This window comes from Furipterus horrens, unplaced genomic scaffold (assembly GCF_987537825.1).
Source record: "Furipterus horrens unplaced genomic scaffold, mFurHor1.1.pri manual_scaffold_16, whole genome shotgun sequence".
Classification (NCBI taxonomy): Eukaryota; Metazoa; Chordata; class Mammalia; order Chiroptera; family Furipteridae; genus Furipterus; species Furipterus horrens.
In genome coordinates this window covers 1,843,328-1,866,176 of record NW_028327186.1, presented here as the reverse complement: position 1 = coordinate 1,866,176, position 22,849 = coordinate 1,843,328, and the positions used below count along the sequence as shown (strand labels likewise).

Here is a 22,849-nt window from a genome sequence, read left to right as displayed (position 1 = left end):
TCAATTACAGTTTATATTCCATATTATTCTGTAGTAGCTTCCGATGTACAACAGTGTTTTGCTGCTTCAAGTGCCCACCTAGTCCATACATGTTTATCACAATATTACTGACTGTTCCCTGTGCTATAATGTACATCTGTGTTACTGTTCTGTAACTACCCATTTGGTTTTTTAAATTTATTTTATTTTATTGTTGTTCAACTATCATTGTCCCAATTTTCTCCCCGTTGCTCTCCCCCACCTCGCCACCCCCCACAGCCAATGTCCATGGGTCCCTTTATTTGGTACAATTTATAAGTATGACAGAAGGTGTTTTTAAAAAATAGGTTCGCAAAGATTCTTCAGTGGCATGTCTCTGTTACCCTTGTCTGCCATCCACTTTCTCCTTTGTTGGTGACCATGTTAGACATTTTTTGTACGTCCTTTTCTGATAATTTTTCCCTTAATTAACTTTTTATTTCAGAACAGTTTTATATTTACAGAATTATTCCAGAGAGTTCCCCTATACTATACACACACACACCAGCACATATTATCAACATCTTATATTATTGTTACAGTTTTTAAACCAATATATTGCTACATTATTATGAACTGAAGTTCATAATTTATTCAGATGTCCTCAGTTTATCTATAACTGTTCTTCTGTTCCAGGATCTCATCCGGCGTAACATTAGATATAGTTTCCTGTCTGAAAGCCCTTCTTGGTTGTGACAAGACACAGTAAGTTTCTCAGATTTTCTTCGCTTTTTAAAAATTTTGATTTTTCAATTACAGCTTACATTCACTATTGTTAGATTTTGATTTTGATGTTCTTTGACAGTTTTGGTGATTACTGGGTAGGTATTTTGTAGAATGCCACTCAACTGGGATTTCAAAAAATATTGTTTTATAATACATATATGACAAAGTCTGCTTTCTTAAAATTGCACAATTCAGTGTTTTTTAGGATACTCACCATGTTTTACAATCATCCCTAAATTTTTAAATTTTATTTTTGAACAATCCTACATTTCTATTGTTCTATAAAGAACCCCAGAACCATTGACAGTCACTCCCCATTCATTTCTCCCCTGTAGCTTTCTCCATGGACATAATATATAAATTGATTCAACCAAAGTGTGTGATCTATTGTGTTTGATTCTTTCCCTTAGCATAACATTTTCAGGGTTCATTCATTCTGTAGCATGACTCTATACTTCAGTATTTTTATGGCCAAATGATATTCCATTTTATAGACATGCCATACCACATAATTTGTTTATTCCTCAGTTGATAGACATTTGGGTGGTTTTTACTTTTTGAATATTATAATAAGGATGTTTTAAAAATTCATGTGCAAGTCTTTGTATAGATATATTTTCATTTCGGGGGCATTACATACAAAAAAGTAGAAGTGTGGCTTATATGGTAACTTTATGGTTAAATTTGCATGTTCTCCCAAAGTCTTTTTCCAGAGAGGCTGCACTACTTTTACATTCCTATCAGCAATGTAAGAGGGTTCCAATTTTCCTGCATGCTCCATAACACTTGTTATTGCCTTTTTGAATATAGGTCCCCTACTGAGTGGAAAATGGCATCTCATTGAACCATCATCTGCATTTCCATTATGACTAATGATGCTGAGCACCTTTTCATGTGCTTATTGGACAGCTGTGTGTCCATTGATTGTCTAGAATCCTTTGCCCATTTGTAAAATCTTGGATTTTTATTTTTGAGTTGCAGATTCCTTTACCAGCTATATGATTTGCCAATATTTTCTACCACATTGTTGGTTGCCTTGTTATTTTCTGTTTTTTTTTTTTTTTAATTTTTAAAAATTGATTTGGGAAAGAGAAACATCACTTTGTTGTTCCACGTAGTTATGCATCCATTGGTTGCTTCTTGTATGTGCCCTGACCAGGAATTCAAACCCACAGCCTTGGCATATGTGGATGATGCCTAACCAGTTGGCCTACCCTGCCAGAGCTCATTTTCTTAATACTGCCCTTTGAAGCAAAATCTATTATGTAATTGTGGTGAAGTCTGATCTACCTCTTTGTTTGTTTTGGCTGCTCATGCTTTAGGTGTTATTTCTAAGAAACTGTTGCTGAAATCAAGGTCACACTGATTTACAGGTTTACACCTATGTTTTCTTCTAAGAGATTTATATTTTAATCTCTTGCATTTAGGTCTCTGATCCATTCTGAGTTAATTTTTGTATATGATGTGTTGTAGAAGTTCGAATCAGTTTTTGGAGGTTCTCCAGCTTTCAGTTTTACTCCAGATCTGATGTCCTTTAAACTCACACTCTTGAATGTTTGACTTGGGGATCAGTCTAGACTTTGGCAAAAATTGAATGGCTGGGAGGCACAGTAGGGTCTGTGAACACAGTCCTGATGCCGAGTTTACTGGCAAAGTCTCCTTTTCTGTACATTCCCTTCCTAGTTGTAGGAGGTGCTCTGGCTTATAAACTATCCTATTTCAGTAGATGAATGAGCTATAATGGCAGCCCTTGGATTGTCTGAAGCCCAGGGAGCCCCTCATGCCTTCTCTGGAGTCCAAGCCAGCTTCTTAATTCAGTCAAGGAACCAGGAAATTATGAGCAGAGTGGTCAGAGTCATCAGAAAGAGCAGGGTAGAAAGGGTGGGAGATGAGTCAAGAAATTAGACAGTCAAGAACATTAGAGTAAAAATTAAGTGTAGTTTTGTTTGACCTTAATAATACTTATTTCTTCCCATTCTAAAATTATTTAGTGATCACTGAAAAAAACCATAAACACAGTAAAAAATAAAGCCCCAAGATATCCAAATTGTCTCGCCAGGAGTAGCCTAAAGAAACATGACTACTAAACAGAGTATCGTGTTATTTTGCAACAGGAAAAGGAATAAAACTGAGGAAATCTGAATAAGGTATGGACTTTAGCTAACAACAAAGAATATATACAGAATTTCCTCTCCCTGGGAAGTACCTTTTCCAGGTGGAGGTACCACTGTGATATTTGGTGCAATTCTAAGAGCCAACACTTCTGTAGAGATTTTAATCTAAATATGTATATTAACTCATTTAATTGTCAAATAATTGAATAAGTAAAATTCTGGCACGTTTTATAAATTAAGAAAATAAGGCACAGAAGGTTGACTTGCCCAAGGTGACGCTACTGGTAAGTGTCAAAGCTAGAATTTGTGTCAAAGCTAGAATTTTGTATCAACCAAGTCTGAGTCCAAAGGCGTATTTTTCATCACTAGACTATAGTGCTGTGTGTTCTTAGACATTTTTTCAGTCTGCAGGCTAATAATATATTTACATAACATATCCACATATAACTTTACATTATTTTATATGTGTAGGGAGTTAACAAAATGGTCAGTATGCCAGAGTGGCGTGTTTTGGGGAAGGCACGTTCTAAACTCCTTCCTGTGTTACTTCCCATGGATATGTAAGTATGAACTATTAGAAATTGCAATTTTTGTAGTCAAAAACTGCTAAGCATTGATAATGCACACGGCTCAGCCTAATTTTTCATTCTTTACATCAGCCACCTTGTATTTTATTGTTTTTATATACATTAGTTTTTAATTTTTCCCATCATTTTTTGTCCCCGCATACCCTCTTCCACTCCAGCCGCCCACCCTATCCATGACTTTATTTAGCCTATCCAGCATGCACTAGGCACATTACATAGTTTCCAGCATTTTACTGTAACAGAAGTCGGCATTGGTGTGTCCTCACTTGCTTGAAGATAAGATCATTGGGAACGCAGCACTAGCTTAGGGGCTGGGGAAGGGAGTTGAGCTAATTAGTCACAGTTAATCCACCTCCACCTCAGTTCTTTGATATGGACAATTGATAAGAGGGCAACAAAGAGAAAAAAAGGGCAAAGATATGCAAAACTCTATGCAGATGCAGCTGCAAGATTCGGTCGTTAGCTTTCCCTTCTTAGCCCCCCCATGCTATATGTATGCAGAAACTGTGGAGTTCCTGCAGTTACCAAGTGTCAGTTGCTTCTGTAGAGGGTAGTTTTCGGGGGGAAAAAAATTTGCTTACTGGTTCTTCAGTGTTGTATGAGAGCGCTATTTCCCCCAGTTCAGATATCATTGATTATTGGTAAAAATAAATAAGTAAATGTATCCAAGTATAAAAACTGTTGTTTTCTGTAGGGATCCAAGTTCATTTTTTTGTTTTACGAGAAATGAATAGCCAATTTGGCCTATTTAATGATCTATTCATTCTGTATTAGAGAGTTTAATTACATTGGTATTCTTGGCAGTTTTCAATTCACACACACACGAAAAATGGAGAAGTAGGAAAAGGGGAAAAGTCGGCAACGAGTTTGAACAACGTGGTAGCTCTTTAGATTTTCTAGTAGACGGGGCATCACGTACTAGTGTGCGCATTGACCGTTGACCATGGTTGTTACCAGTGTGACTTTTCCAAACCAGCAGCTCTGCTGGACCTATGGGAAGCCGTCACTGATGGCGAATCTGGGGTGTTTGGCCGTGGGTGCCTGCACGCGTTTGCTGGGACCCGAGAATCATTTTCTGAGTGTTTCGCACGCCTTGTAGAACAGGGAGGCACTGCCGTTAACCGACGGTGGCGGCGGCGGCGGCCGTCTCTCAGGGCCCCGTCTCCAGCCACCAGCGCCCTGCGGGACTGGCGAACACCGCCCCCCGTTATTCCAGGCGGGAAGGGCGCTGGCGACCCGCACTGCGGCACGAACGCGGCACTGCGGCAAGTTGCCGCGCATGTGCGGCGGGCAGTGGCGCGGGCTGCGGCGCATGCGCGGGCCGAAGTGGGGCGACTAGTTGGCGCTGCGGCGGCGGGGCGGCGGCAGAGAGGAGCGGCCGCCGGAGATGCCTGACGTGGTGTGAGGAGCGGCCAGCAGCGCGATGGAGCGGGCCAGGTCAGCGGCGCGGGCACCCTCCGCACCGCGCCCGGGAGACGGTCGTCCTTGTGTTCGATATTCTGAGGTTCCAGAGCCTGGAGTGTGTGATACATTCGGGGGGTCCGGGACCTCAGGGCCTCGGTTCTGGGGGCCTACACGCGGTGCCTCGGGAGGCGTGGGGCTCCGCTGTGCACGCAGACAATGCCCGCCCTGGCCGTGTGGCGTTTCGGCCAGTCTGCCCCCTTCTGCAGCCTCCTATCAGGTCGTTCCGGGGGTGGCCCTTTGTCCTTGAGCCCTGAGGCGATGGTCGCGGGTGGGGGAGTGCAGAGATGGCCGACGGGCGTGCTGCGTCAGGCGGGCTGGTGCGGGGCGTGGGGGCGGGGGCGGCTGCCGCGGCGGGGAGGGGGCTGCAGGGTGGGGCGTCTGTGGTGGCGTGAGGGGGCGGAGCGTGGGGTGATCGTAATTGTCTGAATCGTGAGGGGCTGGCTGCAGTCTTGGTCTGGGCGTCCGAGGGTGAGCACCGCGGCGGCCTGCGGACCATGGCGGTTTGCGGAAGGCACGCGGTGGGCTGCGGTGGCCGCGGTGAGAGTGGGCGGCGGGGAGACAGCCCTGGCGGGGATTTGGGGAGGGGCGGCGTGGTGAGTGTGAGCGCGGTGGGGGAGACGTGGTGGCCGAGGCGGCAGTGACGGGGGAGTGCGGCCTGCGGACAGCGGGGTTTCTGTGCAGGGGTCGCCCAGTCGGCAGCAGAGGGGCCCGAGGGCAGGGGCGGTGCTGGGGTCTACGTGGCGCATTCCGCGGTCCACCGATGCCACTTCAGAGAAAGGAACGTTCGATTGCCTGCGATGGTGGTAGTTTAAAAATGTAGCGTGTTGTGGTGGTAATGTGCCCCACCCACAGCCGAGGGAGGGCTGCAACAATGCTCATGCCCTTAGATTGTGCTTCTTGGTAGTCCCTTGCTTTGAACCTGTAGCGGAGATTAGGGGAAGGGTGTGTAGAGCTTGCGGTCTGTGTTTGCGAGTACGTGCCGCGTTCGGTTCGGAATGAGGTGTGGCGGGCAGACTGGGCGCGCGCGGGTGCGCGCGCGGGCTAGGGCTACTTCCGGCCTTTGTGTGGCTCTCCAAAGATGGCGGCTGCCGCAGCGGAGCACACTGCGCAGGCGCCGTGGGCGGGTGGGGGTGCCGCCGTGCTCGGCGCTGCAGTGGGGGAGGGGCAGCGCGACTCTCCAGCGCGGCAAGAATTCGTGCCGCGGCCGCCCCCTGGTGCAGTGCAGCGCCCCCTAGTGCAATGCGGCGCAGAGGCTCCCTGTCTGCTGGTGTGGCCGCCCCCTTCCCCCGATTACCGTGGTGGAGGATGCTTGTTCGGGGTGCGCAGGCGCAGAAACGCTGCAGGGAGGGGGTAGGCCCCGCCTCTACCTGGCGTGGCTGGCCACGCCCCTCACCTGCCTGTTACAAATGCTGCCTCTGCTGTGCGGCGCGGCAGTTGTGGGAGGAAGGCGGAGGGGCGTGTTAGTCCTGAGGAACGCCGTGCAGCCCCTCTCGTCGCCCTGGTCCTCGGAGGATTGCAGGAGGCGGCGAGCCGGGGCTTTGCACCGGGCGCCTCAAGCGTGCGGGCCTGGAGGCCACGCAAGGAGCAGCCCGCCTGTGAGTGAAGCAGCCTCCGTCGCCGGTACAGTAGATTTTAAATCTTTTCTGACTGCTCGGTAAGGCAGAGCTTTTTATTTCTCTCGATTCTTCTTGGGTTGTATTATGAATATTAAAAGTGGATTTTGTAACTTTAGGTAACTGCTCTTCCTATAACTTTATATTAATATTTCCACAGATTTGTGATTCCACAAAGGAGTCACCCTTAAGAGCGTCGAATTTCTTAATATTTGGGTATTCTGTTCATGACGTCACCTTTATAGGCCGTTTTATTAAATCAGGATCGGGGCCCGAGAAGAATAGCAGAGAAGGCTATGGGTCTGTCGGTGTGCATGGGATTAAGGAATTGATATTTGTCCTTAATCAGTTTCAAATTAATATTCATTTTTGAAGTTGGAGGTACTATTAAAACTTGTTGGGAAAGGATAACAGTATTTCTGTTGGGTATTCCACTGCTTTGAATCTGGAGGCGCGTGCATTTTTAAGGATTTTTCTTTGCAGGATTTGGATGTGTTCGCCTTGTCCCCCTCTTTTCTCACCCATCATTCATATCTGGTTGCGCTCAGTTGGGACGTAATTAAGAAAACCCAGGTCGTGGAAAGCTTTGTTATCGAGTTATTTGCCAGCAGATTGAAAAGCAGCGGGCGTTTGTGTCTGGTTGGACGAGGCAACGCCATTTCGCGCCGGGAAGGCTGCCTCCGGGCGGGGCGGGGCGCGCGCTGCCCGCTCCTCGTGGTCGCCTCCTTTGTCTCGGTCGCGCGGCCGGGTGGGATGCGTTCACCGCCGAAGCATGTCCCCATATATGGTCATGCCCCCCCACCCCGCGGGCGCCCCTCCCTCTCCCCGGCGCGCGCGCACTCCGGACGCGCACAGGGTGCCGCGGCGCCTCTGAGTTCATCTTTGACGCTGAACGCTGCTGCTTTCTCCTTTAATTAGACTTATTGGTTACATCGATTATAGCATACTTAGTTATATTTAGGAGGAATCCTTGAAGTAAGAGGGCTTGGAGTGCAGCCTCAACATGGCGGGGACAGCGAGGCTTTTGAGCTCCTGTGGTGAACGTGCAGTGCACGGCTGGGCCATTGTGGCCCCGCGCCTGTGAGTGGACAGGCCGAGCCGCCTTGAGTAATCAATCAAGGCCACGACGAAGCTCTTTGTGTCTCCTGGGCGCCGATTGCTGCTGGCCCAGAGTCCTGGGCGAGTCCATGGGTTTTGTTTGGGGAAAAACTGATTTTTTCATGTTTGTGGGAAAATCTGCAGACTGGGATTAGCTCATATTGCCTTTTGTTTTTTTTAATTGAGATTTTAGTAGTTGAATTATATTGTTTTTTTTGGGGGGGTGGACTGGGTATTCAATGTTTAGTATTCCTATTTAGGAAAACCATTGGGATCTTACCACTTTGCTTTTAAGTGTGTTGCCAGGTTTTTTTTTAATGAAATGATTTTGAAACAATTAACATCGTATACACGAAAACATTTTTGCTTTAAATTCTTAATTTTTTGGAATTTAGTTTCTCAGTGGTAAATACTTAAGATCATAAATGCATGTTGTAGGTATTTAGGACATATTTCAGTATTTCTAAAATGAAGTTACTTGTAGAGGATTTTGCATGTCGCTTTTGAAAAGTAGATTTAGAAAATTGAATATTTTTGTACTTGGGTTCTTTTCTCAGTTGAACTCGGACCTTTGCATACCGAGCAACTGAAATGAACGTGTAACGGAACTGAAGACTTTGAAATGGGGTGTCGCGATTCTACTTTGAATCATAATCAGTGGTCGGAGATAGCCCGTTTATAGCCCCTGTTTATTGTATCATAACGATAAAATGTGTTAGTAAGTACAGGGGGTGAGCAGAAGTGGGTTTCGGTTCTGAGTACTGAAGCAACTGAACCGCTCAGTTCACATTTGAGGCCGTGCCAGCGGCCACATCACCGACTTCCCCCACTCCCCCCCCGCGGGGTGCGGCGCGCGCTGCGCCCCGAGTGTTTGTTGATGGGCGTTTCTCGCTCGCCCATCGGGGCGCCCTTTGTGCGCGTGGGACTGGCGCGTCTTTGTGAAGCGGGCTGCGCGCGTCCTCTCCTCTTGCTAAACGGAGTTTGGGTGTTGCGTGCGAGTGAATGTTCGGGGTACTGGATTTTCACCCTCTGTTTGCAGATAGTGTCTTCATTCTGAAGTTTCTTTGTTCATTTAATAATGTTCTTTGAAGAGCTTTTCGTGTTTTGTTGGTGAAATCCAGTTTACGAATTCAACAGGTATCCCATGTAACCAGAAACCGTTTTCTAAAAAAATACAGACTTTCATCATTTAAACAGTGATTTTTAAATTATCTTTGTTGTTGCTTGATTAGAACACTTTTTAATGCAGTAATTGGGGGTTACTGGCAATCTATCTTTGCAATCTAACAAGAATTTTAAAATAGGGTTCGGAAAATTTGAATTCTGCATTTGAAGTGTGACTTTTCTTGAATTTGATGACACTGCCTTCCCTTCTGTTCTTCCTGAAGAAGCACTTTGATAGTTGGGTTTCGTGAGGGGCTCCTGTGGCTGCTCAGGGAATGGCGGGCGGTGGGGGGGTGGGCGTGGCCCAGGCCTGCAGCCGCCATTTTGTGAGCGGCTTGCGCCTCCTGAGATGGCGGCCCTAACATGGCGGATCCTGACATGGCGGCCCTAACATGGCGGATCCTGACATGGCTGCTCCTAACATGGCGGCCCTAACAGGGTTGCCCCTAAAATGGCGGCCCTAACATGGCTGCCACTAACATGGCGGGTCCTGACATGAATGCCCCTAACATGGCGGCCCTAACATGGCGGATCCTGACATGGCGGCCCTAACATGGCTGCCCCTAACATGGCGGGTCCTGACATGGCTGCCCCTAACATGGCGGCCCTAACATGGCGGATCCTGACATGGCGGCCCTAACATGGCTGCCACTAACATGGCGGCCCTAACATGGCTGCCACTAACATGGCGGCCCTAACATGGCGGATCCTGACATGGCTGCCCCTAACATGGCGGCCCTAACATGGCTGCCACTAACATGGCGGCCCTAACATGGCTGCCACTAACATGGCAGATCCTGAAATGGCGGCCCCCTAACATGGTGGATCCTGACATGGCGGCCCCTGACATGGCTGTCAACATGGTGCCTGTGTATGTCTTGCTTACGTATCCTTTAAAAATTTTTTTTTGCAGATCCTAAGAATGCAGTGACTGCACAGGAGTTCGCTTAAGTAGATGTTTTGTAATTTAAACTTTCCGCTTTATTGAAATGTATGAAATTTATTCTAATAAAATTACTTAAAATCTTTTTTAATCAACTTAGCTATTTTTTCCACAGGTACTTACCTATGAGTAGTATGTCTATATATTTACATATACAGTATGTAGATTTATATCTATATATGAATTAAAGGAGAAGTGTTACTTTTCATTTTCTGGTAATTTTACCCTAGGTTTTTTAATGTTAAGGGGCTTCAAATGCAGGAAAAAAGTGATTCTAGGATAGAACCTGGCTATTGGAGGACAAACAACTGCTAGTGTTGTAGTTTACCTTGTTTACAGTTTGAGATATAATTGACATGTCACTGTACCTTGGTTTAATTAGATCATGATCATTAAAAAACTCCATTGTATTAAATATAGCTATAAATATAACCAAGTAAATAGTTATTTCATGAAGTGATAAATTATATCAAACAAACCTGTCTTTCTGCTTCAGGGACCGCTTACACTTGAGAAGGACCCCCGAGCAGCACGTCCCTGAGGTGGAAGTGCAGGTCAAACGCAGGAGGACGGCCTCCCTGAGCAACCGAGAGTGAGTGCTGCCCACGCGGGCCGTGGTTTCCCTCCACGTCCTCCCTCAGATTGCAACAGAGGGTTGTGAACGAGTGTTCTGTGGTTTGTCCTTTATGACAGCATATTTGCCTGTTTTCTTTCATAGGGTGATGTCTTTCTCCTCTAGCCTTTTGTAACTGGTTTTAAAAAGAGCCAGCGCCCCCTATCTAGAAATACCTTGAAGAGTAGTTACTGGGGGGGGTCTCTTGGGGGAGATTTTTGGTTAGTGGGTGGAGATCCTGTCCTATGTGTTAGTTATTAGCTCCTTTGTACTCTGCAGCATCAGTGAAGGCATTAACTCAGGTGTGATGGGCCACCATGAACACCAAAGGCATTCCCATCTGGGTAAATTCATGGATTTATTTTTAAAATCATTTTATTTTTTGAAGATTTTTTTAAAAGGGAGAAAGGAAGAAACATCAGTTTGTTGTTTCACTTACTGATATCGCTGCTTTCATTATTTGCTGCTTCTGTATGCCCTGACCAGGGATCAGATGCGCAACCTGGTGTTTTGGGGTGGTGCTCGAACCCACTGAACCTACGTGGCCAGGGCTGAAAAGTTGATGGGTTTCAAGGTTATCGCCCAGGAACCATGGACAAAGTCCAGTGTAATTCTTTATTATCTAACACATTAAAAAGTTTGGAAACCACAAGAAGGAGTGGAAAATACTTCATCACAACCAAAATGCTATTGTATGTTTGTGTGTGTGCACCAATCAAGACTTGCAAGAAGTTATTTTCTTGCTTGTATTGTTAGCAGTGTCTTTCTCATCTTCAAGATGAGGTTCAGTGCCAGATTATTGATCCGGGTACCTTGAGGGCTTTTCTTTGGAATTTCCTGCCAATAGATGGTCGGTTTACTTAGCGTGAGGGCCTGGACCCTGGAAGTCCTTTGTGTTAGTGTTAGCACATGCCCATGGCTCTCGCCAGAGGTTGAAGAACTGCTCCAGACGAGATCAGAAAGTCAGGTACGGGGCTACTGATGGTATTTCCACAAGTAGCGCTCCTGTTTTATTTCCTACTTCCTTGGTTGTGTCTCCAAGGTGGGTAAGTATTTCTCAGTTCCTGTGTGCAGAGACTCCCATTTTCTGTTGTTAGTTTCTTTATAAGGTGATATCATGCTCTGACCCAAAATGAGGATCCCCTCCCACAAAGGCCTCTGCTTGCTGTCATTGTTACCTCCTTGGGTGGTGAGTGTCTTTCATGGGTGTGTGGTGTGCCTTTGTCACAGGTGCCAGCTGTACCCGAGGCGGTCCCAGCAGCAGCAGCAAGTACCTGTGGTGGACTTCCAGGCGGAACTGAGGCAGGCTTTCCTGGCTGAGACACCCAGAGGTGGTTAAAGCAGTCTTGGGACATCCCAGGTAGCTGATTCCAAGCGAAAAACCAGGTTAGAGCTGATGCAGCCATGATCAGGGAGTACAGAAATTCTCATTTAAACAATAGGGGTTTTGGAGGTCACTTAATTATTTAGGCTATGTGTAGAGAAGCTTTTTTCTTGAGAAGCTTCATACCATAAGTACCTCACAGGAAGTTTAAAAAAGTAAAAGCAGGACCTTAGTGTTCTTGCACTGACATTTTTGTCATGTTTCTGTATTCCATTTCATTGTGGTGCATGCTTTTTAGGTAGTTTTTTTCATATTTAATTTATATTGATTTCAACTTTGTATGAAAAATCACTTAAAAATGGCTGCTAAATACCCTGCTAATGAATGGTTAGAATTTTTGTAAGAGAATATTTTTTCTGCTGGCAGCACAAAATTGCATTGCATAAAACAATCCTTTGTCAGATGTGCAAATAAATCCAGAAATATGAACGTAAGATACATTTTCTAAATTACAAAGCATTTATATTAGCTCATCTTCATTGCATTGAAAGATGGACTGCCAGTTACAATGCACTTTGTCCTGCATTGGTTACTTTAATTTGTGTCTTCTGAATTAAGTACACATCACATTCATTAGCAAATAAAAAGCTAAATATTTCCCATGCTTATTTACTAATTATTCCTTTACGGTGTGTCTTTTTCTTACTTTTTTTGTTTCCATTCGTGTATCTCAATCAGCTCACAGTGTAATAAAGACTTTATGATTTTTCAATGTGCTGTAGATTTATTTGCAGTTTGTCTTCGTGTTGCTTACATTTTTAGGAGAACGGTACTCCTATTTTGATTCCAATTTAATGGTTGGTTTTTCCTTTGTGCCTTCTTAAATTTTAAGATGACAGTGACCTCAATCCAAAGGGTTTTAATATGCCTTTCAACACTGAGACAGGCAGAGAGGAAGGGGGATTATAGCTGAGTTTCCTCTCAGACTTTTATGTTTTTAAGTATTTCTCAACTCAAGTTAATCAGTCCTGTTTATGGCTACCATTTTGAGAGTTAAAACAAAGGAGAAATTTCTTAAAAGCCCTTGCCTACTAAATTCTTCTTCCAGCATTCTTCAGCGATTGCCTAGACTGGCGTAGAAACCAGCAGAATTGGATTCGATGGGATCTGATCATTGTCCCTATCTATTTCCAGAGGAGTATTCTTAAATGCCTAAGAGTGCACAAGTGTTTTTTTTTCTTAAAACGAATTTTTTTGCTCCTCAATACAAGTCACGTACTTTTGTAAGTTCCTAAGTGTAATATTATTTAAATCATACCTTATCATAAACAAGTGGGACCATGTAATGTTCTTAATCTCCAGCGGTCATTCTAAGTCCACAGTACTAGTTGCTAGCATTATGGTAGAGCAGGGGTGGTAAGGATCTGACCACTCCCTGCCTGTTCTGGTGCAGAAAAGGTGGTTGGCACACAGCCATGCCCACTGACCTGCATGGTCGGTGGCTGTGTTGGCACTAGGGTGGTCGGCTGAAGGGCAGACAAAACCTGAAGTGCTGTCTTTTGGAAGGAAACGTTGGCTGGTCTGTGTCTTTAGGAAACCACATCAAAAGCTGAGAAAACCCAGGGGAAGCCATTGGGGGTGTGGCCATACTGGGGGTGGGTGGGCAGGAAAGGGGTTACAGAGGGTTGTGTGAGCCCCGGGGACCTTCCTGGGGGAGGGGTCCGGCCCAGTCCTCATCAGGTTGAGCATACACGTAGAGGTAGGTGGTTCTAAACAGCATTTTCACAACCAAATGATTTTTTTGTTAAAATATAAAGCATGGTAGTGATAGCCAAGAAAAATGGAAAAATATACAGAAACTTTCTGTACCCATGTTTCAACCTCAGCATGAGGTTGAAATTTATTTTTCCCATTTTGTTTTGAGAAAATGTAGGTACTTGGAATGTTTGCATTTAAGCTAATTTATTTTCTATTTATTCCACTTAAATTATGTTATTCTCATTACAGTCATAATTATCATTTATAATGAATAAATGATAGTCCATTCATGATATTTCTGTTGTGTTCATTTTTCTTCCTAGTTTGCTATGCTGTTAAGAATGTTAAGTCTCATATTTTAAGATGCATTTGCTTCCTTAAATTAGAGTAAGGATGCATACACTTGTGTGCTGCAGGGCATAAACGTTCGTATGACTTAAATGGTATGTTCACATGCTTCCTGTGGCATCATAAAGCACTGTTGGTTGCCATCAAGAATTACCAGAGCTGGATTCTCAGTACTGTGTGGGTATCTTGATTACTATTGTTTTTGATAAATGATCCAAAATGAAAATTTTTTTATAGCTTTAACCGGCATTGCTTTGTGGATGAATATTTTCCATGTATATCTGTTTTCCTACAGTTACTTAAAACTCTTGCACATTTTTTGGTGGAGGGTCTGTTATTCACTAGATTTGAGTGAGCACTAATGTATTACCATTATTCCATGATATCTCATGTGTCTTGGCCAATTCTGACCATGTTCTTTGACTTAAAAGAGCTTTACTTTTTTATGCAGTTCAATCATTTGAAAGTCCACACTGTTCAAAAGTTTGAGAACTTTTATGAAGAACCCCAGCCTGTCTGAGTCAGGAACTTGGGGTCACAGACTTGCTTTGTGCCCAGTGGTGCACCAATATTGACTGGGCCTTCTAATACATCAGTGCAGCCTGCTGTCATTGCCTCCCTCGTCCTTTTCCTCACCAAGCACTTGGTTCTCCTTTGCTCTTGGGGTCAGGGTGATTGTCCTGCACAGTGACGTCTTTTTACAACACATGGATTTCACGATTATGGTGAGCTAAGCCTGGGGACTAGAGAGAATTCTCTTTTAAGTCTGTCTTACTAAGGAAAGCTGCTTTTATTTTTTTTAACTTCCAGTCCGTCAACCCATGTTCCTGATTTCTAGACCCAAATGTTAATAGATACAATGTTATAAGAATGGAAATGGCTAAGCATTCACACAGAGACCCTGTTAATAGAGATTCCTGTCAGAATTTTGAACATCTAAATTATAGCCCTTAAGTTTACTCAGGAGTTTGGGTCAGTAACTACAGTTATTATTGGGGTTCAGTCTACTGATTTGATTGGTCTTTACATAATTTTAGGTTAAACCACTTACTGGATACCAGACATGGGATATCCACGATATCCGTCTTGCATCTCTGAGGACATGACGAGTGGAAGGGAGAAGAGGGAGTGGTGTATAGCTACTGAAATTACTCAAGAGTGCTAAAAGCAGTGCGGGTGTATTGAGGGTGTATGGACAGTGATTTCCAGGACATTCTGCATAAAGGATGCACAACAGTGCATGTGGGCAACCAAGGTTGGGGTTTTATTTTTTAGACTATCTGATACCCACAAAGTTGTCATAAAAACGCATTAACGAAATCAAATTGTGGTAGTTATATCCCTTCTATATATATAAATATTTCATACCATTATGTTCTCTTTTGAACAGTGTGATGATATTCCACGTGGGAAAACCATTGTCTTAAACATTTTTTACTTATTTTGATGTTGCAGTAGTTCATAACCACCATTTGAAGGATTTCATTTTCTGAAGTTGATGATTCAGTATTTTCAGTATTTAACCAGTTTGCTATTTCCAAATTTTCTCTTAAATATCTTAATGAAAATATTGGTTAAAGCAAAATTATATCTTACTATGATACTAAACTGCTTTTATGAATAAAGCCAAATGCTCATTCAAAAGTAATATAACTTAGCTTTTTTTTGTAATTATAATTACTTGGAGACTGTACCAATTTTGGCTAGATTGGGTAGGCATACTTAATAGTAACATTTTTTAGTATCTTGGGGAAATGATAACATTGTTATACTGCATGTTATGTTGGTTTCTAAGAAAGTTGCCCATATATCCATATAAGCATTCAGCAGTTGCAGGCCGCCTTTTAACAAAGGGAATGTTAAGAAGTTACATGGTAAAACATTTGGTTCTTGGGGAGGAAAGATTTACTTATCATCATTTGAAGGGAATTGGCGGAATTGGCCTGGGTTAGGGAAGTTTGAGGTTGGAAACATTTATTTAGGTGGTTCAGTTAGGAAGCAAAAAAGTTTGCTCAAAGTCAGGGACTAATTGAGGGAGAAATTTAAGGCTATCAGACTGTTGAAGTTGGGATACTTGCTGTGAATTTAGGACCAGTGAATGAAGCACTGTGCTGAATAAGGATTAAAAAGAAAGTAGTATGTATTTGGAGTGGAAAATAATTATTTTTGAAACATTTAACAATGTAAAAATTCAAGAGTTGGTGGGGGAAATGGGTGAAAAAGTGAATGAACATAGTCAATAGTGTGATAAGTATGCACAGTGAGAAATGATCACGAATTAGTGTGATCACATAGAGTATAAAGAAGTTGAAATATAGCTAATACAATGTTGTATATGAGTTACACTTCAATAAAGGAAAAAGTAAACTTCATTAATCCTAGGTGCCTAAAACGTGGGAGTCAAGGAAAGAAGAGTGAGATTGAGGCTTCCTTGGAGAGTATGGGAGATGGGGGTGCTTTTCAATGTGTCTGTTACTCCTTTTCATGCCAAGTAGATTGCAGTGCAGCCGGACCATGCTTTCCTCTGCAGGCTCCGCCTACTGTTGGAAGCTTCTGCCCCAGCTTGCATTGTCTGTAGCAGAACCTGCGTCATACCTTTATCTGTAGCCTTCCCTTAGGTCTTAAGGATCCTGAAATTTTACTGTGGACACTGGATTTGGTGGAACAGCAATCATGGTAAGATCCTTATTGGGGGACATGGGTGAAAATAATGTAAGGGCGCACAGAGCTTTGCCAGACATGGGGTGATTTGGTGTTAGAAGTGAGTAAATAGATAGGGAAGGTGTTGAATTGACAGAGAATATCTCACTGCATGGCCCAACAGCGGGAGAAGGGCAGTGTCTTCTGCTGGTAAAATGGTTTGGAAAACATCTTCAGAGGGATGTTATAATGTGAACTTTTGGCCCTGATGACTGTAGTGCAATGAACCATCTGCAGATGGGAGACTGGTTAGGTTACAACAGACAAAGCCTCCTTTGAAAATGCAGGGGTTTGGTGAGTACAAAGGATTAGATTTGGGAAATTGGCATTTAAAATCATGGGATATTTAAAAGGAACTGAAACTCTTGGGGAGAAGTGCAGTCAGAATGATGGTCAGGAGCATAGAGCAGATGCAGAGAAATGCAAGGCTCCATGGGAGAGTGCAGTGGCCCTGGGTCCATATGTGGCCCCGAAATTTGAGAGGGCAGGGAGGAATGTTGGGAGTCAAGGCTAGGCCGGGGCAGGAAATGGCAGTCTGGGTGGTTAGGAGGTTGTCTTGGCAAGGAGCTGCACACAGGCTGGTGACTCCTTACTCCTTGCAGACTGTGGGCAAGAGCAGCAAGATGCTGCAGCACATCGACTACAGGATGAGGTGCATCCTGCAGGACGGCCGCATCTTCATCGGCACCTTTAAGGCTTTTGACAAGCATATGAACTTGATCCTCTGTGATTGTGATGAGTTCAGGAAGATCAAGTAAGACCACCTTGGGGTTGGGTAATGGGAGACGAGACCATCAGCTTTCATCTTTCCTTAATCAGATCGGAACAGTCTGACCTAGACCTTGTCCATCCCCCTTATTTACTCTTCATCTCCTTCCTGCACAAGTTGGATCATTTAAGAATTGTAGGATGGTGCATGCTTCAATGTCGTTTTTTGTTTAAGCAAGCCACCTTTTTACTAACAAGAATTAAAAACTTACCATGGATAAATACTGAGGGCACTTGACCAAAGCTTAGGGTAGTCTTAATTTCTCTATTTTTACTATGCTACATGGTTAATTTCACCTATGTAGTGCTTTAGCCTGTATGTGATTTCAGATTATATGTTAGAAACATAATGTCATGCTGACAAGCAGGGCGGGCCAAACAGGTTTACAGCTGTAAAGATGCAAAGGTTTATTTTCGTATTATTTATTAACTGTTGTATTCTCCATATGAAGAACTAAAAACTACCTTGGCTCCACCCTGTAATTTTTCTACTGACTGGTGAAGAAACTACAATCATTGCTTTTGTATGGTTATATAAATAATGGGGTTAGTTTGGGAATACATAGCTGTCTGTTATTCAAAACTTTACTATTTGGTATTCTTCATTGCTTATTAATGTTTCCATCTCTTATTTCAGTTTCCTGTCATCGAGATTTATTTATGTAGTTAAAACATGTTTTAAAAAGTTTTATTTCCCAAATTAACATGAAAACAGGTTTCAGTTTACTTGTCTTAGGAGTCTTAGCTAAATCAGTTGCCATCTGTTTCCACAATGAAGAAATTGGTTTTGACATAGTATAACATTGAGGGAACATTTCTCACAACTTCAGTTTTGGTGAGAAAAGAGCTTTACCATTCACCCTTGTATTTGTATATCAGCTGAGTCTGCTGGTGCATGTGTGTTTTTGTTTGGTTCTGCCACAAGCGTTTGAATGAGTGTCTTTCCATAAATTACTGTCTTAATTGTTATTTAGTGATCTATAAATACTTCAGTGAGTAGGTGGTCCCTAAATTATCTTACTAAAAATTTACTTTTGGTTTACAGGCCAAAGAATGCAAAGCAGCCAGAGCGTGAAGAGAAGCGGGTCTTGGGACTGGTGCTGCTCCGTGGGGAGAACTTGGTTTCCATGACGGTGGAGGGACCTCCCCCCAAAGATGTAAGGAGGATACAGGGCAGGGCCAATGTGAACACGGGAGAGCAGGAGATGCGTGAAATATTTGCCAACTTGAGCACAGCAGAGGCACCTACGCAGTCTGTCAGTGCATTGTGCCCAGCCCCTGGTGTCAGGTCTACCTGGGGACACGCAGGAGTCAGGGTTCTGGTTCCTTATTCTGTGTGTTGGTGCCCCGTAGGCACAGGTTTGAGCCACTGAATTTTCTAAGCAGGGTCATAAGATTCACGTGTCATGAGGGGATCTGTGTGCATTGAATCCACAGGCCTCCATGGGGCACTTGTTCACATGCTCCTTTTGAGTACAGAGCTAATCTAGGATCGTGGCTTGGGAAAGGGTAGGAAGGGTTTATCTTGCAGGGATAATGGAATATGGCTGATAACTTGGCTAAATAAGGCATCTGATTTCAAGCTCTCCTTGTTTGTGATTTCAGACTGGCATTGCTCGCGTACCGCTGGCAGGAGCTGCAGGAGGCCCTGGTGTTGGCAGGGCCGCAGGCAGAGGAGTCCCCGCTGGTGTTCCAATTCCACAGGCTCCTGCAGGACTAGCAGGCCCGGTCCGAGGGGTAGGGGGCCCCTCCCAGCAGGTGAGGAGGTGGGGCAGTCTGAGGGCCCGTCTTGTGCTGTGCAGGGAGCTGAGGAGAAAGGCATTAGGGAGGGGTAGATTAAAGCGCCCTGGGTGGGGCCACTCTGGGCTGGTGGGCGTGGAGAAACATGGGTAACCCAGACTTCATGAAGAAGGCGCTTATTAGATTAAATTGGGCACATTCAGTTTAAAGGAGAATGTTAGTGTGCTACGACTTTTCAAATGAGCAAAATGGGAACTGTACAAAATATCACTGGTTATGTCATATGTAATAGGCTGTGATCCAAATTGATTTTCTGTTTGAGTGATGTGAGGATGTGCCTCACCTGTCTCTCTGGCCATCCTTCTCAGGTAATGACTCCACAGGGACGAGGCACTGTCGCAGCTGCCGCTGTGGCAGCCACTGCCAGCATTGCTGGAGCCCCTACTCAGTACCCACCAGGTCGGGGGACCCCCCCCACACCTGTGGGCCGGGCAACCCCCCCTCCAGGTAAGGAACTGCTGAACAAGAAGCAGAAGAGTTGGGTTCTTAGAGTTCTGGGTCTGTGAAGAGATTGTAGCATTTTGAAGTGATGACTAAATATTTTCACTAAGAAGGCCCAGCCTCTATCTAACTAGGAGCTTAGACTCCGTTCCCCCTTGTGGATGCTGGTCTTAGTTGAAAGGCCTCGGACTTCTGGCGTGGTGAATGATCAAGACCGGAGCTGGTCAGCTGTCTGCTTAGTGTCCGGGTCCATTTCTTTCAGTACTGTCTGGGGAGTCAGTCCGTCATTTTCCTGTGAGGCCTTCATTTCTGCCATTTGTCTTGCGTAGGCATCATGGCTCCTCCCCCTGGTATGAGACCACCCATGGGACCACCAATTGGGCTTCCCCCTGCTCGGGGGACCCCGATAGGCATGCCTCCTCCAGGGATGAGACCCCCTCCACCAGGAATCAGAGGTGAGTGGGTTCCCATGTGCTCTGCGGTGCTGGCCAGGTCCCTTGATAAGTCACATGCACTTTGGTCTCATGGAATTTTGCTCTTTATTTTCCAGGTCCACCTCCCCCAGGAATGCGTCCACCAAGACCCTAGGATACTGTTGGTCCTTAGTCACTCTTTGCCTGCACTGTGTCTTGTGAAACTGTAGAGTGTTTGTGAGCCTCTGTCCCCTCTGCAGCATTAATATTCGCTAATAAATGCATAGAGCAATTAAACTGTGAGGTGCTGTTGTACGTTTCTCGTCCATTGGTTTGGTTGAGCTCAAAGCTATTCTATTGTGGATGAAGTTCAAGCCTGCCAAGCATCTCCCTTCAATTAAGTTTCTCTTTAATTGTCATGATAGCGTGGTTGTGATGATTGTTCCAGCTTCCTAACATTCACTCTGCATTGCCGGGTGTTGATTAATAACCTTGACGTGTGAGGAAATGTGACCCAGGGGGCTCAGTGTCGGAGCTGAGGTGCACACGTGGGCTCCTCCACTTTGCTGTGCAGTGCACACTGAAGGGAGGCTGTGAAGGCATGTGAGGCCATGTGCAGAGGGAAACTGGCCCAGAATCAAAGCGTGTGGAATAGGAGGTACAGCTTCTTGGGGGTTTACCTCCATTATCAGCTCACACAGCACTCTGTACACGACATGATGCTGAGCTGATCTTCATCTCCTACCCATGAGTAAGTATTTACTTGTATGCTTTTACATTAATGGCAGAGTCTGTTGGCAGAAGGGGAATTCATAATTGAGAGAAGTTAAATTAGAGTCGGCACTCCTATTAAAGTCCAAATTAGGGTTATATCCACTGGGTCACTTAGTGATAACAACGTTGGAAGTGTTCAGAGGAGTAGACAGTTGTCCAGTTACACTGTTAAGGAGAACAGTTAAATAAAAAGGAATGCCCAAGCATGTAACTCCAGCTGACATTCATTATGCAAAAGGGAAATTACTAGGAAAAGGGGCGGGGAGGACACCGCTTCTACAGTGAACTTGGCAGGGGGAATGATGATTGAATCCATATTCATTATAGGAGGTAGCTTCTAACACGTTACAGTTAGAGATCAGTACTAACTCCTTAATAACTTGGGACCAATTGTGACATCTTTGATTTTATTTCCAGCAGAGGTTTGTGTACATAAGTCACATTTTCCATTTTTACAACTCATGGACTTTAAAGGAAATTTCTCCCAAGGACAAGTGGGCCTTCAAAATGACACTTGCTGTTGGTGGTCACTGTCAGGTAAGGAGCAGAGTGGCCCAGCCTTCCTTTGTTTAGTGACAACACAGAAGATGACTGTGTGTGACATGTACACTGGGTAGTGCGTAGAGAGCGCTGTTTGCTCTGGTGTCTGTTCTCGGACTACCTTGGAATAACTTGTGCTCGTTCTCTATTTTTGGAAGGAAAGCGTTCCTCCTCGCATAGATCTGAAGGTGTGAACGGCCTTAGGTTTTGGCCTGACGGATCATGCATCATATTTGGAGAAAATGTTTTCTTTAATGCAGGCATAGCTGTGAGATACTGCGTGGTCGATCACTGCCAGACCACCACAGCAAAGCGAGTCAGAACCTTTGCTGATGGAGGGTCCTCAATTTATAAAATAACATCTTTGAAGCACAGTAAAGGGAGGTACGCATGTATTTCCTTAACTAAAAACTGATTCTTGCAAGTTAGAGGAAGTGATAAGAACTCTGGGTTCTGGAAGGTGCTTCTAACAGCTGCCTTGGCTTGGGGAAGTTCTGCCTAGATCGCCCTTTAACTTCTTGAAAATGTTGTTTATGGAACATAATAAAAAATAACTTTACGTAGCTGTTCATACAGTGGCACGTGGGGTGTAAGGTAAGTGTGTGGCTCTGTTGCCCCTGGTTGCTAGATCTGAGCTTCGATAGCACTAAGCTGGGGACATACCAACATAACAGCAAATTCTTGGTGTCTCCAAAATTGTCCTATACTCAACAGTACATAATTTTGTTTACTTTTAATCCTCACTTGAACATATGTTTTGATTTTTAGGGAGAGGAAGGTCAGGGAGCGGGAGATGGAGGGAGAAAGATTGATGTGAGAGAAACATTGTTTAGTTGGCTCCGCGCACACCCCAATCAGGGCTTGAACTCCCAACCTAGATATGCACCCTGACTGGGCATTGCACCCAGAACCTTTTGGTGCGTGGGATAATGCTCCAACCAACTGAGCCACCTGGCCAGGTTCATGTTTTAAGTATAGTTGGGTAACGGCTTCCTGGTTTCCTGGTCAAAGTAACTAACTTCATGTTGTATGTGCACTGCATATAAGGTTCCACCATGATTAACAGAAAAATTTAAATATTCTGGGATTAAATAGAATTCTGGGATTTCATAGATATGCTGCCTTAAACCTTGGTTTTTGAGTTATTGCTGGTATTCTGTGTTTAATAAACAGGCTTTGTTATAAAAGCATATCAAAAGTGATGTAGTTCCTACCTGTAAAAACTCATTGGTCCTTAGTCATAATAATATCAAATTTTAGAAGTCCTGTATTTTTTCCATCCAGCTTTATAGATAATACAATTGATAGATAGTAATTTTTAAATGTATATCTGATAGATGTATTATGAAAAGCTTACCAAAATAAGAGGAGTTAACGTACCCATTCTTTTTTGATGGTGGGAAATTTGCGGTACACATTGTAGCAAACTTCTGGTAGAGCTGACCCTCAGACAGCATGGGGTGGAACTGCAGGTCCCCTGACGTAGGTGAGTTTTCAGTGAACACAGTCAACTCTCTCTGTCTTTGGGTTTCTCATCTGCAGATACAACCAACTTCAGATCAAAAGCAGTACTTTCTCTTTGCAGTTGGGAATCCACAAATACGGAGGCCAAATGGATGCAATGTTCATGCCATTTTATAAGG

The 22,849-nt window shown here is 44.2% G+C and overlaps 2 protein-coding genes across 9 annotated transcripts; both read left to right on the top strand.

Annotated features, from left to right (window-relative positions):
* Positions 1-4,764: 4,764 nt before the first annotated feature.
* SNURF (SNRPN upstream open reading frame) lies at positions 4,765-16,446 on the top strand. Of its 8 annotated transcripts, none has more exons than XM_090263816.1 (4): positions 4,765-4,882; positions 10,224-10,319; positions 11,571-11,700; positions 16,389-16,446. In XM_090263816.1, the coding sequence occupies exons 1-3, from the start codon at positions 4,869-4,871 to the stop codon at positions 11,677-11,679; spliced, it is 219 nt and encodes a 72-aa protein (XP_090119942.1). In that variant the 5' UTR covers positions 4,765-4,868; the 3' UTR covers positions 11,680-11,700; positions 16,389-16,446. The 8 variants fall into 8 exon arrangements, with proteins under 8 accessions (XP_090119942.1, XP_090119940.1, XP_090119935.1 ...); XM_090263814.1 differs by having other exon boundaries at positions 16,378-16,442; XM_090263809.1 differs by lacking the exon at positions 16,389-16,446 and adding an exon at positions 16,301-16,364.
* SNRPN (small nuclear ribonucleoprotein polypeptide N) lies at positions 16,380-20,189 on the top strand. The gene is made up of 7 exons (XM_090263807.1): positions 16,380-16,446; positions 17,073-17,224; positions 18,284-18,395; positions 18,844-18,996; positions 19,347-19,485; positions 19,809-19,934; positions 20,030-20,189. Exons 1-7 carry the CDS (start codon positions 16,444-16,446, stop codon positions 20,065-20,067), a joined length of 723 nt encoding a protein of 240 aa, XP_090119933.1. The 5' UTR covers positions 16,380-16,443; the 3' UTR covers positions 20,068-20,189.
* The last annotated feature ends 2,660 nt before the right edge of the window (positions 20,190-22,849 follow it).